Source organism: Festucalex cinctus, chromosome 12 (genome assembly GCF_051991245.1).
Source record: "Festucalex cinctus isolate MCC-2025b chromosome 12, RoL_Fcin_1.0, whole genome shotgun sequence".
Classification (NCBI taxonomy): domain Eukaryota; kingdom Metazoa; phylum Chordata; class Actinopteri; order Syngnathiformes; family Syngnathidae; genus Festucalex; species Festucalex cinctus.
In genome coordinates, this window is record NC_135422.1 from 5,053,105 (window position 1) to 5,070,672 (window position 17,568).

At 40.6% G+C, this 17,568-nt stretch overlaps 2 protein-coding genes across 3 annotated transcripts; one reads left to right on the top strand and one right to left on the bottom strand.

Annotated features, from left to right (window-relative positions):
* The first annotated feature begins 94 nt into the window (after positions 1–94).
* tdrd9 (tudor domain containing 9) lies at positions 95–17,404 on the top strand. 2 transcript variants are annotated; one of them, XM_077539361.1, is made up of 35 exons: positions 95–536; positions 4,693–4,751; positions 4,861–4,928; positions 5,216–5,437; positions 6,078–6,200; positions 6,278–6,358; positions 6,435–6,611; positions 6,757–6,860; positions 6,948–7,070; positions 7,211–7,295; positions 7,362–7,419; positions 7,556–7,660; positions 7,738–7,835; positions 7,905–8,036; positions 8,395–8,557; positions 8,665–8,728; positions 9,061–9,124; positions 9,214–9,258; positions 9,428–9,481; positions 9,645–9,761; positions 10,162–10,269; positions 11,554–11,654; positions 11,747–11,917; positions 12,065–12,176; positions 12,249–12,464; positions 12,863–12,952; positions 13,039–13,296; positions 13,675–13,839; positions 14,360–14,430; positions 14,513–14,622; positions 14,740–14,836; positions 15,405–15,543; positions 16,714–16,832; positions 16,906–16,978; positions 17,084–17,404. In XM_077539361.1, exons 1-35 carry the CDS (start codon positions 409–411, stop codon positions 17,177–17,179), a joined length of 3,996 nt encoding a protein of 1,331 aa, XP_077395487.1. In that variant the 5' UTR covers positions 95–408; the 3' UTR covers positions 17,180–17,404. The 2 variants fall into 2 exon arrangements, with proteins under 2 accessions (XP_077395487.1, XP_077395488.1); XM_077539362.1 differs by having other exon boundaries at positions 6,951–7,070.
* Positions 964–4,226, bottom strand: rd3l (RD3 like). Its single transcript, XM_077539363.1, has 3 exons — positions 3,908–4,226; positions 2,664–3,004; positions 964–1,768 (listed from the first exon to the last, which is right to left on the bottom strand). The coding sequence occupies exons 2-3, from the start codon at positions 2,969–2,971 to the stop codon at positions 1,399–1,401; spliced, it is 678 nt and encodes a 225-aa protein (XP_077395489.1). The 5' UTR covers positions 2,972–3,004; positions 3,908–4,226; the 3' UTR covers positions 964–1,398.
* Positions 17,405–17,568: the final 164 nt, after the last annotated feature.

Genomic DNA, 17,568 nt, shown 5'->3' on the forward strand with positions numbered 1-17,568 from the left:
CTCGTCAAACGGCACGATTCCCCATTGGATTCCCCATTGGCTTGCCCATTGGATGGATTTACGTCAATATCTCCAATATGGCCGCGCATCCGGGTTACTGCAGAGTTCGTCAGCTTGTAACTTCCCAATCAGACCAGCGAACAAACGCGACTCAGAAACACTGTATACTTTTGCAGCTACGCTTTTCTAACTGCGATACAAATTACATTATCATTTAAAGGCGAAACGCGGCAATTTTAGCCTTTCAGTAACTTCTCCAATTTTCTATACGTTTCCAAACAAATTTGCAGCAACGTGCTAAATTGACATCTGCGTAGTTCGGACCGACGTCACGTGACTGTCTCGCGCCTAAAGACCGCAGTGACCTTGCCGGAACGGTAACCCACAGACATCTTAACAAGCAGCACCATGGCGGACGTTTTCACAGCCGAGCAAATTTCCAACTGGTTCACCTCCGGGTCGACGTTTGCCAACATTAAGCTCACAGAAGAAGTGGCCGAAAAGAAATTGTCTGAGACGTCGTCGAATGAGACTAGGTAGGATCGTTTTTCAGCGTGAAAAAGTTCAACAAAACCATAGCTAGCTTGTTGGGTCTTTACCCGCAGGTGCGCTAGTTTTATGTGCTACTTTAAGAACATGTTTTTATGTATTGCTTTTTATGTCGCGCACACAAGAAATATCAAATTTGTCTTTCTTTACAGAAATGACTGATGGGGAAAAGAAACGTATATATATTTTTTAAATGCTCGAATGCTGTTCATGACAAATGCCGCCATTTTGAAAGCACGCAAAAGCACATTAATATGTATTTGTGTGTAAATAGTTTGTGTGTATACATATGTCCGGTATGTGTGTATGTATACACAAGTACAAATATTGCTTTCATTTTAGTAATTTTATTACATATTTATATTTACAATACATGTATATTTAGTAATACATGGGTTCAACCAATTTAAAACAACTGTATCTTTAGTTTGAAGATAGTTCCCTGCATCATCTTGAGAAGTTTCCCACTGCTCGTTTTCGGGTTATAACACCACAAACAGCTTTGCCTGATTGTTTGGACCTCTACTGGACTCTTGCATCACTCTGCTGGTTGCTGTTAAGATGGCCCGCTATTAACTGGTGGCCAACTCTGACAACTTCACTAACATGGCACCTGAGAAGGAACAGGGCGTTTGGGTAAGGTGTTTCAAAAAGAAAGGGCACAAAAATACACGGCAAGCTGAATATAGGTGTATGTTCAAGTAGAATTTATGTTGGATGGAAAGTTTAATAAATGGTAAGTTGGAAATTGGCGAGGGTTTACTGAACACAAGTAGGTAATTGATATTAAGAGCAGAATGTGTTTTCTACCCAGAAGACATCATTTACAAATTAATCAAGACCACATATTCATTGAGAAAAGTGTCCTGTAGGTGTATTACATGCCTCAGTTGGCCTTATGGGAACTGGATAATAATATGGAAGTTCCCACTCCCTTTTTGCTCTGAGCCAACTGGCGTACCGCATTGCTCTGTCCACATATCCAGACACAGTCGGGATCTCCTCCCTCAGCCTTTCATCACTCTTGCTTGCTTTGACAACATGCTGCTCCAATTTGTTGCGGCTTGTCCATAACCCCAATGTGGGGAGCTGCTTCGTCTTCCCCGAGTGGCTGCACTGTTCGCCACACTTTCTTTGGTCGATGTCTCTCAGTACCAGCTTGAAGACGGTGACGAGCTCCCATGGCATCACTTTGCTGGCTGCAAGTACCTCACGAAACCTGTGGAATTAAAAAACAAAAATCCTGAAAAGACTTTCTCAATGTCAAAGTAACCATCATTAAGTGGGATCTGGCTGCTCAATACAGTAGGAGCAATAGAAAATGTAAATTACCGTATACTCAAAATGAAGCAGACACTCAAGTACAACTAAACAACTTTGGGCTGCATGATTATGAAGAAGATAGTAATCACGATTATTTTGGTAATTGAAATTGCGATTAATTTTTGGTACAAAACAAGATTGTTTAAACGTAAAAAAAATATTAAGACAAATACAATTATTTGAAACACTATTAAGCAAGTTCCTTTTGGATTAAATAACATTTATTAAATTAGTTATTTTAAAATGTAAAAAAAGATGCAAATGTATAAATTTAAACAACTTAAAATTATTTATATTTTTGTTACAATTATGCTGATTTTGTAATTGTCGAGTGTAATAATTGTAATTGAATTTCAATTAATTGCTCAGTCCTAAAACAACTTATTTACATAATTAACTTATAAAACACTATTTTAAGAATAATAAAGAAATAAGAAGATTTAAGAAAATAATTCCTCTACAGTTTAGGAAAGAATATATTTTAAAATGAAAACAACTTTGAAGTCAACCATTCAGTCACTGATCTAATTGTTCTTGGAAATGCTGTAAATCTGTTCTCGTGATGCCTTTAAGGCACTTCTTCACCTTCACCTCATGTTCACATGACCTGATAGTGTGACATTAACACGCAGTGGCTTTGTTGTCAGCCTGCTCTGCCTCCCCTCCCCCCCTTTGGCGCATGTGCGCTTCGCCTGCTGTCAGGCTGCATTTTGATGGCGAAGCGGCTATCTGCTGCTGACAGCATGCTTAATGTGAGGATCTCGGAGGATGGCGTAGTTTCGACAAAACACCTGGAGAGCGCTGCTGCAGCGTGGACCGGCGGGATGCTGGCGCACAGCACTTCCAGTTGGTCTAGCTCTGATGCGGGGATGAGGGTCTTCCACCTGGGGCACCTCTGGAAACATGGGTGATCCACGGCGCTGCGGGCAAGCCTGTGCTCCATCTCCAGCATCCTGGCAGTGTACTCGCGCTCCTGCTCGTGCCATAAAAGCTCGCGGGTCAACTCGTGGCTCGCTCGGTCCCCAGGGAGGCTCTGAGATGAGGTTTCAGTCTTTGTGGATGGGTCATGGGACCATTTTGGCCATCTGAAGAATGGCATAGCCACTGAAACACTGAATAGGAATGGATGAGCCTGTGAGACAATTTGTAAAAACAACAATTTAGCCATCCTTGAATGTCACTTCAAATTAGAGGTGTCAGAAAATAATTATCAATTTCATTGGTAACTTTTAATTAGTGCTGTCGCCATCAAATATTTTTTTTATAATGGATTAATTCCGTTTGGTGATTTAAAAAAAAAAAAGGAAAAAAAGGGGGGGGGGGGGGGGCGTATAGATGTACTATGTTACCGGTTCGGCCATTGTTTTCCAACAGATGTTTGCAAGTGTCTTATTTTGATTAAACATATAAGATAATCTTTCATGAAGGACTACAGAAATCAGTGAGCAATTACTGTTGATACGTTGAAATCGGAGGATTTGGACAATTTTAAATTAAAAATGGTTTCAAATGATTATTCGATGATTAAAATAGTTGTCGATTAATTTGATAATCGACTTAATCATTTTCATTCTCATTCTCATTTAATTCTCAAGCAAAACCAACATTCATGTTTTTTCAATCCCCTTGAACATTTTTCCCAAGTACCAGAAACAATATTTGAAGCCATATTTTCTACGTAAAGTATCATGTTTTCATGTTTTCATGAAAACAGATCTTTTGTGCTCCATGAAAATAAGACATTTGTGAACATCTGCTTTACTAAAAAAATAATACCAAATAAATAATAATTGATGAACAAATAGTAAATGGGGGGGAACAAACAAGGCAAAGTAAAATTTTATCTGATTATTTGATTCATTGATGGAATAATCGATTCTAAAAATATTAAATAGTGACAGCTCTACTTCAAACTTAAATCTAGCCAGTTAGCCAAAGGAAGCTTTAAATGTGTATAATATGTGTACAATGTATAAAACGACTGTTTTGTTAGAACTTACAATAAAAAGCAAGATTGATCTTTATCAATACTTACAAAACTGCAAACAAGTCCCGCGGAATAAAAGCTCCTACAACGGTCCTCTACATCTTTTGCTGGTCCGGTCCAAGGTTTTGTGCTGTAGTTAGTCTGTTATTGCCACTATTAATGCCAATGCATGTTGTCCTGCCGTCTTCCAAGAGAGTTAGTCACACTGTGGCTTGCGAGGGTTGTCGCCTCCGCTCGGTCAGCTGCTTTGTGCTTGCACCAGTGAGGCAGAGGAAGGAAAGAGGGGGGGATGTGTGGCGTGTGCATGTTGTGGTACCATCAGGGTTTGTGCCTCCCCTTGCTAGGGGCAAGTGAGGGTAAAAGGCTCAAGCTCTGGCCAAAGCAAAGAAAAAGGGAGTTGAAAATAAGAGATGGTGAATTAGAATTTTGTGGTTAGTTTGTCTTCCAGATTGAGTAAATATTAACCTGTGTGCTTCTCAACATGTAGTTTGATTGTTTTATCCTGGAGAAAATTGGTACTGCTATTTATCCTGGTTTTAATGCCAATTGGATCTTACTTTATTCAGGATCAAACTGTTAATGTTCACTTGCTGTCTGTTACAATTACTCGGAGTTACGTGAATGACGTATTGGCTTTAGAATTGCCGCATTTATCCAAGTAATGGCAAAGTGATCATATGATCCATAATTTGTTTCATGAGCTATTTGCAGTTTCACTTTCTGGGTCTCTGTGTGCAATGATATTCACAATTAAGTGTCAAGTTTATCTAAACAAAAGTGTGCCCTTAAAAAAAAAAAAGTCTGTAAAGGTGACATGCTCCTTCTCTTACCAGTCCTGATAAAGATGACCTAACAACTTCAAGTGTGAATAAGAAAAAAGATGAGCAACCAAGTGAGTATGAACATTTCTATGCAGTTGTCAAATCACATGATTCAGTGGACCATTTTCTTCCCATCACAAGCAATGCACAATTTGATGCTCTTAATATCTGAATCATTAGGAAGCAGCCCTCCTCCACTTGCAAGCTCCAAGTATTCCAGCTTCCCCATTACCAAAAACAGACAGGAGGTAAAATGTCAAGTCCATTTTCTGTTTGCACAGAGCTTCAGTGTGTATGTGTGAGACCTCATTCACGTTGGGGGTTTTTCTCCCCTGGACTTAAGCATCACTTAAGAATAAAATGTGGTGTGTGTTTTTTTTTTTTTTTTGAGCAGAATTTCAAATTCATAGGTTTAGTACTGCATTTTCCATTTAGCCTTGGTATTTATTAAATAACCACATCAATTTGCTCTGCTGTCTGACTTTTTAAATTCAGCCTAATGTGTGCGCGCGTGCGTGCTTGTGCTCCCTTCCAGCTGATTTCTCTCATAGAAAACAACTCTGTCATGATTATTCGAGGAGCCACAGGCAGTGGCAAGACCACCCAGCTGCCACAGTACATTCTGGACCACTACAATGACAAAAATGCCTCTTGCAACATTGCGGTCACGCAACCACGCAAAATTGGCGCCACCAGTATTGCTCGATGGGTCGCCACTCAAAGAAAGTGTACCTGCGGTAGTCTGGTTGGATATCAGGTCGGTGCGACATGTATTTTTCAAATCAACCACAATCTGATTTACAGTACAGTATGTGAAGTGAGGTTTCCATGTGATTAAGAATAAGTGTCAAGTAACATTAATTTGCTAACGACGTGCATATCAAAGCAACATGTTTGACATCAGAGCATGTTGTAGAATAAAGACGTGAGAAATTAGAGCACCTGGTTGCCCAAATTGGCCACATTTTCGAGCCCTACCAGTGAACATTGCTATCTTAAGCCATTAATGTTCAATTTGTGCACTTGGTTTTTTGCTTTAAGGAATATTCCTTCCATTCCTACCCTTTTTTATTTTGTTCAAGTTATGCTCTGCTTGAATGGAAAGCTCTCTCCTAAAATGTATTTCCCTGCAGCAGTGGATTTGTTCTCTAGTCACTCTGACGTGCGTCATCATCCCAACTCCCTGTACATCACATTTTGGTTACGTATGTACTGTACATGTGGTTAAATCAACTCCACAGTCTATAATAGATGTAGGAATTATAGATTTATTAAGGTAAACCAGGAGGTACATTGAGGTATAAATCGGATATATTGTAGCTATGAACTGCACGTGAGGAAGTTGAATATAACCTTATTCATAAACTAGAGTGTGTGACTTCATATCTTCGTTTTAGGTTGGACTGGAGAAGATGGCTACTGAGCACACCCGACTAATCTACATGACAACAGGAGTGCTGCTGGAAAAACTGGTTAATGCCAAGACCCTCACAGAGTACTCTCATATTTTTATTGATGAGGTACATAAACATCGTATCAAAATCGAAATGATTCAAATCTTTGAAAATTTGGACAAATAAAACAACTCTTGCTTCAGGTTCACGAGCGTACTGAGGAGATGGACTTTCTCTTGCTGATTGTGAGGAGACTCCTTAACACCAACTCTCGTTACGTCAAGGTAAACACGATCTATGGATTTCTGTGCAGTTAATCGAGTTGTCCTTAATTAACCGTAGCCATTTTTTCCCCCCCAGATAATCCTCATGTCAGCCACCATCAACTGCAGACAATTTGCAGAGTACTTCAGCACCCCTGTTCGTGGAAAGATGAGCCCAGCCTATGTGTTTGAGGTGGAGGGGGCACCTTACGGCATTGAGGACTTTTACTTGGACGACCTTGAGGACTTGTGTCTGTACACAGTGCAATCAGAGGTGGGCATTTTCAAAACGCATGCCTTTCAGCACCGTACTGACGGAATGCCCACCTCTGGGTGCAAATTCATACTGAATTCTTGCTGATGCTGTTGCTTTCCTCGGTCATCGTTTCCTAGTGCGTTTTCATGCTTCTCTTTGCCAGCTGGACTCTGCACGCTTAGATGACCCCTATATCTCAACTGAGATGTACAACCTTGCCATCTACCTCATTGATAACTTTGATAAGATGGAGGGCGAGAATACCAGGTATCGTCTCGTTGTACCAATATTACAAACAGCATTTTGGTAACCTCATATGCAGATTTAGTGGTGTAGTGTTTGTGTGTGTGTTAGCAGCGCTGCAGAGAAAGAAGGCGGCATGAGCCTTTCAGAGAGAGGCAGTGTCCTTGTTTTCCTGCCCGGATTGTACGAAATCCGATATATGCAGCAAGCTCTGTCCGCGCTGGGCAACAAGAGGTCATTTTATACATTCTCTATGAATTATTTTACAATTGAATCAGTTTTGAGATGATGACATGCACCAAATCGAGCAGTCTTTCAGTCATTTTCGTCACTTTAACCCCAATTAAGAAGCTTGGGTGTGCTTGTCTCTTTAGGTTGCAGGTTTTTGCACTTCACTCCACTGTAACGATGGAGGAACAATATGGAGTTTTCCTGCCTCCCGTGCCTGGATACAGGAAGGTACAATTGTCATGCTTCTTATTTCTTGTCAGTTCATTATTCTAATGTTGTTCTGACCTTTTGCAGGTCATTCTGTCAACCAACATTGCAGAAAGTTCAGTGACTGTGCCCGATGTCAAATATGGTAGGTTATCTTACCTCTCTTACCCATTGTGGTCTAACCCTCAAGATTTGGATCGAATCCCACCTTATTTTGGATGCGACCAAGTATTAAATTTTCAACATAAGAGCGGTTTCAATACTTTTTCCTTTCTGTGCAGTTATTGATTTCTGCTTGGCCCGTCAGTTGGTTTGTGACAAGGAAACCAATTACCGATCTCTGCGTCTCACATGGGCATCGAAGACCAACTGTAACCAACGTAGAGGTACAGTGGAAATGTTACTAATTAATATTTGTAAGTGCAGTAACGTATGCCCTCTAGCTCTTCTTTTGTTCTGTTAGGAAGGGCGGGCCGAGTTTCCAAGGGCTACTGTTACCGACTTGTCAGCAAAGCCTTCTGGAGAGATGAAATCCCAGACTACATGATCCCTGAAATGCTGGTATGCACGTTTGATCGGTCATGGCACCCTCATGGTGTCCATCTTAATGCGCCTTGTGTGTCCTTTCAGCTTGCCCCCCTGTCCAACATACTGCTCAAGGTGAAGCTGCTGAACATGGGGGACCCTCGATCCCTGCTTTCGACAGCTCCCTCGCCCCCCAACCTCAAGGAGATTATGAGAACTGTGCTTGAACTGAAAGAGGTGGGTGCGTTTGGGGAAGTTTTCTCTCTCTCTGTCGCTCTTTCTCTCTTTTCTTTCTTTCTCTTAGTCTTTTTACTGTCTTTGTCTTTCTTTTTTCTTTCTTTCTCTCTTTCTTTCATTCTCTTTTTCATTTTCTTTCTTTTCTTTTTTTTCTTTTTTTCATTCTTTCTTTCTTCTTTCATTCTTTCTCTTTCTTTTTCTTTCTGAGACGAGAGTTATTAGTGTTATCGGAGAAGTTTGTTGTTGATCAAAACAGTTTTTACTGTTTTGAAATAAAGACCTCAATGTAAGGACAGAAGTGAGACAGATTTTCAATACGTCATGACCACTTGGGACATTATTCTCTTTTGCTCTATAGATGGGGGCCCTGTCTGCTAAACAGGATGGTAAATATCAAAACGAGGATGGTGAGCTGACGTTCCTGGGCCGTGTGCTGGCCCACTTACCTGTGGACCTGTACCTTGGCAAGATGATTGTCCTGGGCCACATCTTCGGTTGTCTAGATGAGTGTCTCATCATAGGTCAGCCTGTCCACTTTATCCTATTAAAGACTTCAGTTTTACTGTATCAAAGTAAAGTACAGTATGCTTCTTACACAAACTACACTAACAACCACTTCTGTCGTCAGCTGCTTGCAACTCTATGAAGAGTTTCTTTGCCATACCTTCAATGCAGCAGCTTGCCGGTCACAGGTGAGTCACTGAGGCATACTTTGTAGTCTTTGCAGCCCCTATGTTGATCTGTTGGGGAAAAAAATGTTCTCCCAAATGAATAAGTTAAGTTTGTGAAGATCGCCGGTCTAATTCATACTTGTAGAGTAGCCATTTCTTATCACACATACTTGTATGTCCATATATCGTCAAACCATGTTTCCACTTCCATCAACAGACCTCGAGTAAATGACCACATAAGAAATCACTTCACTTCACTGTCACTTCACTTTATTTTCTTTAAATCTTATAAACAATCAAGCCGCAGATTAAGCCTGAAATTCACCTTACCTTCTGAATATTTGCATTTATAGGAGCAAGCTGATCTTTGCCCAAGGAAGCCAAAGTGATTCCATAGCTTTTGTCAACACCTTCAAGGTAATGCTAAAATGCCAAATTAATTGCAAAATAAAACGTCTTTTGTATTTTAAGGGATTTACTCTCTCTCATTCCTTCCCTATTGTTAGGCATGGCTATCCTCCAAAAATCAAGGACAGCTGCGAAACCTGAAGGTGCACAAAACAACTGAAAATAAACTGACACCTTTTCGTTTTTTTTTTTTTTTTTTAATTTTTAAACTGAGGTCACCTGTTCCACATATTGTGAAGATGTCCTTTACTATGCAGATTTTTAAAGTTATTAATGTGGCTGGTGTCCTGTGTGGTTGTCCTCTATACTCAGGATGAACTGGCTTGGGGAAAAGAGAACTTCATTCAAATCAAGAGGATCCGAGAGGTACCTTTTTATCAAAGGATTCACTTCATGGTCTTATATTTGAACTATAGTAAAAATTGTAATACACAAATCATGAAATGGCCTCCCTTTGGCAACCCCTGATGGGACAAGCTGGAAGTCCCAGGATCAGCTCTTATCCCTTTACCGCAATCTCCCTATCCAGGTTGCAGAGTTGTATTTTGAGCTGAAAGAACGCGTGAAACAGTTCAACATGCGTGTGCCAGAAAACACCCAGCCTTCAGACTACACCAGCATCCACACACAGAAGTTCATTCTTCAGGTTTGTGATGGACTTGATCGCTTCGGGTCATATTCTCCCCTGTGTGCACGCACTCTTCCGTCAAATTTCCCTTTCAGGCAGAATCAATTCCTCTCTTTTCTCTTATTTATATTTTTCTGTTCATATTACGAAACTACAGTGACTTGTTGCTGCTGTGTTCAACTGTACACTATTGCCTGAAATAAATGAAAATGTTGATGATGATGATGAAGAAACTCTGATCCTTTTATTTTTCACCGCTTAGTATTACAACAGATGAATGGTGCAATGGTGTGTTGGATTTGAAATAATTTGTAGGTTTGTAACATAACTTGAAGTGACTTGTGTGGTGTGTGCCACAAGCTAGTTTTACGACTGCTGATGTGATGACTTTCACTATGCATGGACCTCTCTTACACAGGTTGTCATTGCTGGTGCCTACTACCCCAACTACTTTCTCCAGGGGGAAATTGATGAAGATTTGGCTTCTAGAGAGTTGAATGGCTTAAACCCGAAAACGACAGTGATGGTATGCCGTCAAATATTGTTTATTGCTTATTGAGCTGAGGAGTATTCCAGCATTTAGTTTATGTAAAAACTCGGAGGAAGTTAACCCTGATTTATCTGTAAAAGAGCCACGTAGAAAAACAATCTTACTTGGTCACTCTTGGAAAAAAATCTGGAAATCATTCAAAATCCCACCTGAGGCACCTGAACTTGTTCACGATCCCATCAATATTGAGACACAACTGAATCTAGAATATGCTGCCATACCCAAATAAAAGTAGGATCAAACAGTAATATTGCTTTTCATCAAACAGTCATTTATCTTCATCATAACATTCTGGCCATATACGTAGCAATATATAACATGCGTGAAGGCAATTTATTATCAAGAAATGGCCTGATCATTTAGAACCTTCTAGCATCTTCACCCCTCACTAAAGAAATGTCCTACCTGTACCTTACTCCGGGTACGGTGTGCGCATCCAGCCAAATGTCATTCAGCGCTTAACTGTATTATTTATTTTTTCTTTTTTTATTTGAAAGGGACAATGCACAATTGATGACCACTGGTACAATACCTGTATAAATGCACCAAAGTGATCATACAGCTAATCTACATTCGTAGTCCCTTGACAGGAAACATAAAACATAGACATGACATATCAACCAGTAATAAGAAAATCCTACAATAATTCACAACTTTGCATTTAATCAACAGTCTGAATGTCTTAAGTGCCAGTTGTGACCCATGTAGTGTCCTACCAGAGGACGGTCAGTATACAGAGTATCACATGATACAGGCTATGCATGTTTAAAATATATTAAATAAAAAACATCAACTTTTCACTGGTTAAAATGGATCACATCACAGCTTTTGTCATTGCTTTCTGCTATTTTTTAATACTGTTTGGTGGCCAAATAATTCGCACCCATAATGCAACACGCAGCCCGAGATGTGAAAGTCACATAATCAGAGGAATTATTAAAGTAACTTGACACGTTTCTGTCTGTTTCCATGGTGGTTCTACATTTCGGGACTCCATTAAAGGTTACATCTAATGTGAGATGTACTCAAACCTCATTGAACAAATTCAGATCAGCTGTTCTAGACCACAATTATCAGTTTTCAAGTTCAGGGGAAGCCACCTCAGAATATTAAATAATATGCTGTAAGAACATGTTGAACTTGCTGGAATACATTTCAGTTCTTCCATGGAGAGTTATGTTTTGGAGTTGAGCCAGTGGAGCGTGATAGCTGTTACATGTAACCAATAAGGAAGTTAATACTGTGTCATGTTGTGCCCAGGTGAGGAACCTTCCTCCGTACAGTTTTCTTTACTACAAGCAGCTGCTGTCTCTGTTCCGCCAATGTGGACATGTCAAAGCCATTGCTTTTGATAGCTCCAGGTAGTGAAATATGAAAGTATTTATTTTTTATTTTTTGTAATGTAAAAAGAGGCGACACTATGACTAAAAATGTTGTGTGTTTGTGTGCACAGAGCATATGTGGAATTCTACAAGACATCGCAGGACTCTGCAGCACTTCCTGAGGTGTCGCTCGCCCTCCTCCTGGCCCAGCAGAAACCTACCCTGGAGCTTTCTGTCTACCCCATAGACCAAATAGAATACTGTGCTGGGAACAGACGTATATCTCACTTGAAATATGCACGGTATAGATCTGTTCAAGTATTCCAGGAATTAACCTTTTAAAACTTGATTTGACAAAAATCAGAATTTGTAATGCAAGTTAGGCAGAATTGATTTGTTCAAGTGGCAGCACAATAACGCTGACAGTTTGTCTGTGTGATGCTGTGTAGGGTGAATGTTGACTTACAAAGCCAATTAGTCCTGCCTGTGGGAGTGGTGAACAGCACCCTTGACCCAGACAAACTGCCCCCCAACCTCACTTTTGTGGTGAACGTCACTATGGTCTGCACTCTTCCCCATCATGATATTTCAACCACACTGGGCTGTCTTAATATGTGGATGCGTTTGCTGCAGGTGGTGGATGTGGGTCATTTCTGGGGATTCCGGGCGGATGAAGATAGTTTGCAGAAGCAGCGGCAACTAACAGGAGAGATCAACATGCGCACCTTGCAGCCTGTGACCGTGTCGCTCTATCCCAACTTTCTTTGCTTGGCGCCTTACTCTGATGTAAATGACCAAAGCCTCTACTACCGGGCCAAGATCTTGCACATACGTGGAAACACAGTGGAGGTAGCCGCAGATGACAAGTTTCTCAGAATGATTTCCTAATCGAGTAGTGACGGAGTGGCTGTACTTGCTTTTGCTTCCTCTCCCATTCCAAAAACATGCATGTTAGGTTCATTGATTGTGTGAATTCTTGTCTGTTTATATGCCTTGCGATTGGCTTTGTGAACAGTCTATGGTCCAGCTTCTCTCAGATGGAATAAGTCTTCTCATCAATGACTGTAATGAGCACAAATGGTATAGAAACTGGTTTTATGGCTTGCCTCATGTCATCAGCATATCACACTTCCATAGTACTGACAGTTTTTGTAGATTGAGGTCATGTAACAGGCAAAGTGCATCATGCTAATAATACATGCTCCACATGAAAGTAGACTCAAGCAAAGGATGTTTTTCTTCTGCAGGTGTTCTTCTTGGACTTTGGCAACACAGTGTCTGTCCAGTGCAACAGCCTGCGGGAGCTCCCATCTGACCTCCAGTCTCACCCCTTCCAGGTATCAACAGTATGACTTACCACTCAACTCTTCACTTTCCGGTGTGTTAGTGAACAAAAAGACAACTGCCCTTCTCTTACTCTCAGGCTCAGGAGTTCCAAGTGATAGAAATGCGTCCGTCAGCGGAGTCCATCATATTTGGCAACCACTGGAGCAGCCGTGCCCGTCATCGATTCATGGCACTGGTGAAAGGCCACTCTGTCATCGTGTCGCTCTACTCTGTTCTCCACGAAGTGATGCGTGTGCAGCTGCTCGTTGGCACTGAGACCACAAACAGAAGCCTAGTCGACATCTTTGTGGAAGAAGGCTACGCCATCCATGCTGAAGAAAGCTTTGACTCCAAGGTAACTCATCATTTAGAAGTCAACTACTAGAAAGCGCAATATTTGTAGTAATGTGGTGCTAGTTCAGAACTATTAAAATCTTCACACATGGACAAAATTGTTGGTACTCCTGTCAAAAACACAAAAAAAAAACCTCTCTGGAGCTTTGTGGCTCCTTATTTCTTGTGGCAAATTCCATATCTGCGGTTCAGTGTGGTGCACCCCTTGTCAAAGTTGTCACCAAACAGCAGACCCGCTACTTGTCACTTTTTTTTTCAATTAACAGAGGGGTTCCAACAATTTAGTTCAAGTGTGTCTTTTGACATGGACTCCTATATTCAATTGCAGATCCAATGGATATTTTAAGATGCTGTCTGTTTTGTCATCTTTGCCCTGCAGCAAAACCATGAGGTGCTGATTTCTCTGTACAAAGACATCAAAACAGGCATGTATGTCCCCAATTCCGTCAGCAGCTCCTGGAAGGATCGCAAGAAAGAGGAGAAGGAGCTCATAGACTGCCTCCTTTCTCATTTTGCCAAGATCACGCCTTATTCCCGGACAAAGGCAAGATATGATTTAAGAGGAACTAAACCCAAGATGCCAAAAGTTGTTTTTATGTTTTAAATGAAATGTGTGCACCCATAATCGGCATTTGTCAGCAAAGTCTCCCCCCCCCCCAAAAAAAAACATGCAATAGTAAAAAAAAATCTAATGACATAAAAATGTTAACTTGAAATTGAAAGCGAGAGACATCTCAGGAAGTGTTGCGGCGTCTTGTTGTGTCTTGTAAAACATGAAATGCAAACTAGAAAATATGTTTAACATGTCTCCAAGCTAGATTTTGGTTTTTCGTATTTGAAATATGATTAACATGTATGTGCTCCTCCAAGCAGAGCACCTGAACACAGGGCATCAGAGTGAATTTCTGAATGGAGCCTAACTTTTTTTAATTAACATAAACTAATCATTTTGGCCGCATCCCATCTGGGTAACGAAAACGGAAAGAGTAACAAAAGCTCTGAATCACTACAACGCTAGTGATAAATGAACACTGAGGTGTTCTAAATTATTGTTCTCCCCACAGGTTCGTCTGCATGGACCAAGCAGTCCTCATAAAATACAGTTCAACTGCTTGTACCACCAGACGTACACCAAGTACGTCTGTCATACCTAAGGGCACAGTTCAAATCGAGAGGTCGTTGCCTCTGCTAATTATCAAGCCATGTCTTTCTCTCAGGCCCGTGTTGATGGATCGCCACAGCTTAAACAACGTTGCTCTCAATCTAAACCCTCACTACAAGCACCAGCGAATGCTGGTAGCTGGGAGCGTGCTGATCAGTCCTACAGGTGACTAAATAAGAAATGTAAATCATGCCACCATAAGAATGGACACTGAACAGCATGCAACATTGTCTTGTCCACTGCCTAAATGTTTAAATACAGTACTACTGCATTGTGTTGCAGGGAACAACATACTTCCTAAAGACACCACCCTCATGCCAGACATACCTGGACTACCTGCCATAATCACCATGCTCTTCACCCCCATCATGGAGTTGCGGTTAGTTTCACATGGACACACTGCACTGACGGACAGCAAAATAATATGCAGTAATACTCCCACCATTGTGGGTGTTGAGTTCCAGACCACTCCTGTAATAAGTGAAATCCACGATAAATACCCTCGTGAAGTACTCCATAAGCATGTTTTAATGCCATTCATGCAACATTCTTTTCAAGTCTTTAACAGACGTTTGAACACACATTTCAGAGAGCAAGAGCAACTACAAACTTATCTCACATTAGACATCAATAATCATGCCCAAAAATGAACACTGAGAAATGAGCCTATTACAGTTGATCCCTGTAGCATTTAAAAGCAAAAACTAGCATGTGCTGGCAACTTCCAGGTCTGTACGTTCTTTGTGCATCATCAGCTTTCAGATCTACACACCATCTAAGAGGAAGTTGTGTGCTGCCATCTAGTGGGCAAGAATGGAATTGGATGAGACTTGGAACAACATAAGACATTAACTACAAAAAAGATGCATTAAATAGCAGGACTGTGAACCAGCAATGGAGGAGTATTTACTAGACTCATTTCAGCTTCTTTTCAATTTCCTTTTTAGAACTGATGAAGAGACGACGCATTACACCGGCACACTCTGTGGTTTAGGCTGGAGCGAGGAAACCCAAAAAGGCATCCTGCCAGAGCATGATATCGATTTGGCCTTTGATGTCAAATTTGACTTTGATGACATCACCGAGGTAATGGCAAAGCTTTGTTTACTATGAATCCAAAAAAGGCAATAATGCTTAGTTTTCATTGACGCACAGATATGCAAGTGGTTTTACTCATGTAGTTCTCTATTATTACATATGGCACTGGGGACGGTGGGTGGCACGTCCCTCCTCAAATTCACATTAACTACTATCAGTCTGCTCTCCTTTGGCTACTTAAGGCTACAAAAATCTCTGGTAAATCAGGACATTGATACTGCATAGGATGCATGTAAATTACACAACGTTAGAATTTTAATCACCTCTGTTCCTGAAGTTGGATCTCCGATTCAACACGGTAGCTTAATCTTACAAGCCCAACATAGGATTTATGCTATCCGCTACTCACACTACACTATAATTACATGTACGGCTGGGCAATACATATCATCATTGATATTATTGTCAAAGTTCCTTTCACGATGTAATTTTACATTAGCGAGTCTTAATACTAATAGTGTCTCAATAGAAAACACCAACAGGTCCATTTATTGACTCCAAAGTAGTTGGAAGCGATGAAAGTCCTCATTCTGCCAATCAATGAGCAGGATTCAGTCACGTGTCTCGGTGGCCCCAGCGGAGCGGAAGACGTTTCAAAGTCTTTCAAAGTGGAAATGGAGAACTGAAGGAGTCTCATCAGCCTGGAAATGATTCAGGGTTGGCAAGACTGATGTTGGTCAAAATAACATGCCAAAAAACGGTCGCCGTGAAGAGAAATTCGTACCCATAATTGTTCCATCAACGGGCTCTAAATTCCAATGCTCAATACAAATTTAACACATCATCACATTGGAGTCACAGACGCTGTAAAAAAATGTTTCCTCAATGTGAGAGAGAGGACACCACACCTCCTGCCACACCACCACCACAAAAAAAAAAAAAAAAAATAAATAAATAAAACTTTAGCTGCAACTGTAAATGGTATAATTTGTTCAGAATTGTGAAGTACATCTATGCATATATTGTATCCTTATTAACATGAAAGAAAAGATAAACAAAATATATGGATCAACTTATAGCAATGAATACCAGTAGATGAAATTCCTAAAATGTAGACTTGAATCTCACCTGCAAGAAGAGGACTAATACAATCGACTTTCCAGTGTTGTCACTTTTTCAGCTGTTATGACTTTTTTTTTGGTGTACGGGTGTCTTCAGATCAATGCCTTGCGAGTGGCAATGAACAGCCTGGCGTGTGAAGGGTCGAGTGGCACCATGCACTTGTCGACGGAAAAGATAGACCAATTACGGGAGGACTGTCGCCAACGGCTCATTAGGTCCCGCCCACACTCCTGCACACTTTGTCCGAAGTTTAACGAAAACAAGACATTCATTACCTGTTTTGTTTAGGTTGTTCACGAAGTCCCATGCTAGAGAAGCTGTCACTGTAGTGTACTCTGAACATGCGGGCAGGTGGAACATGGTATGGTAGCCATTAGTCCTTTTTTTATTTATCTTTTGAAACGTGTTGTTGAACTTATACCTCATTATTGCGCTGTGCTCTTTTTTTTTTTTTTTTTTTCTACAGGTTGAGCCTTCGCTCAAAATGGATGTCGCTCAGGACACGACAAAAACAAGAGGAGTCCTGTTTGAGCTGCATCCCCTCGTTCTACTAAACAACTGAGTACGTATGTGCTGCATTTGCACACATTTTCCTTTATATACTTTTATTCAATAGTACACTTATTTTCTGTTCGAGGGGAATGCAGCTTTCAATTTTAGTTTGTACATGTTTGTACACATTGTCATGTAAATGTTTGCTGATTATTGTAAGGTTTATTGTTGAGATAAGTTATGTTATATTGTCCATAGCAGTGGGTCAATAAAAATAATCTGTTCCAACAAATGATACTTGCCAATCATTCTTAAACACTGTGACCCTACTTGTTACTACGCACACACAGTAATCTAATTACCTTGATGGTATGTTTATATTGAGACTCCGAGCCCCCTAATACGCAACTGTATCATCACCAATGAGAAAATGTAACCTTAATGAGGTAACCAAGGAAA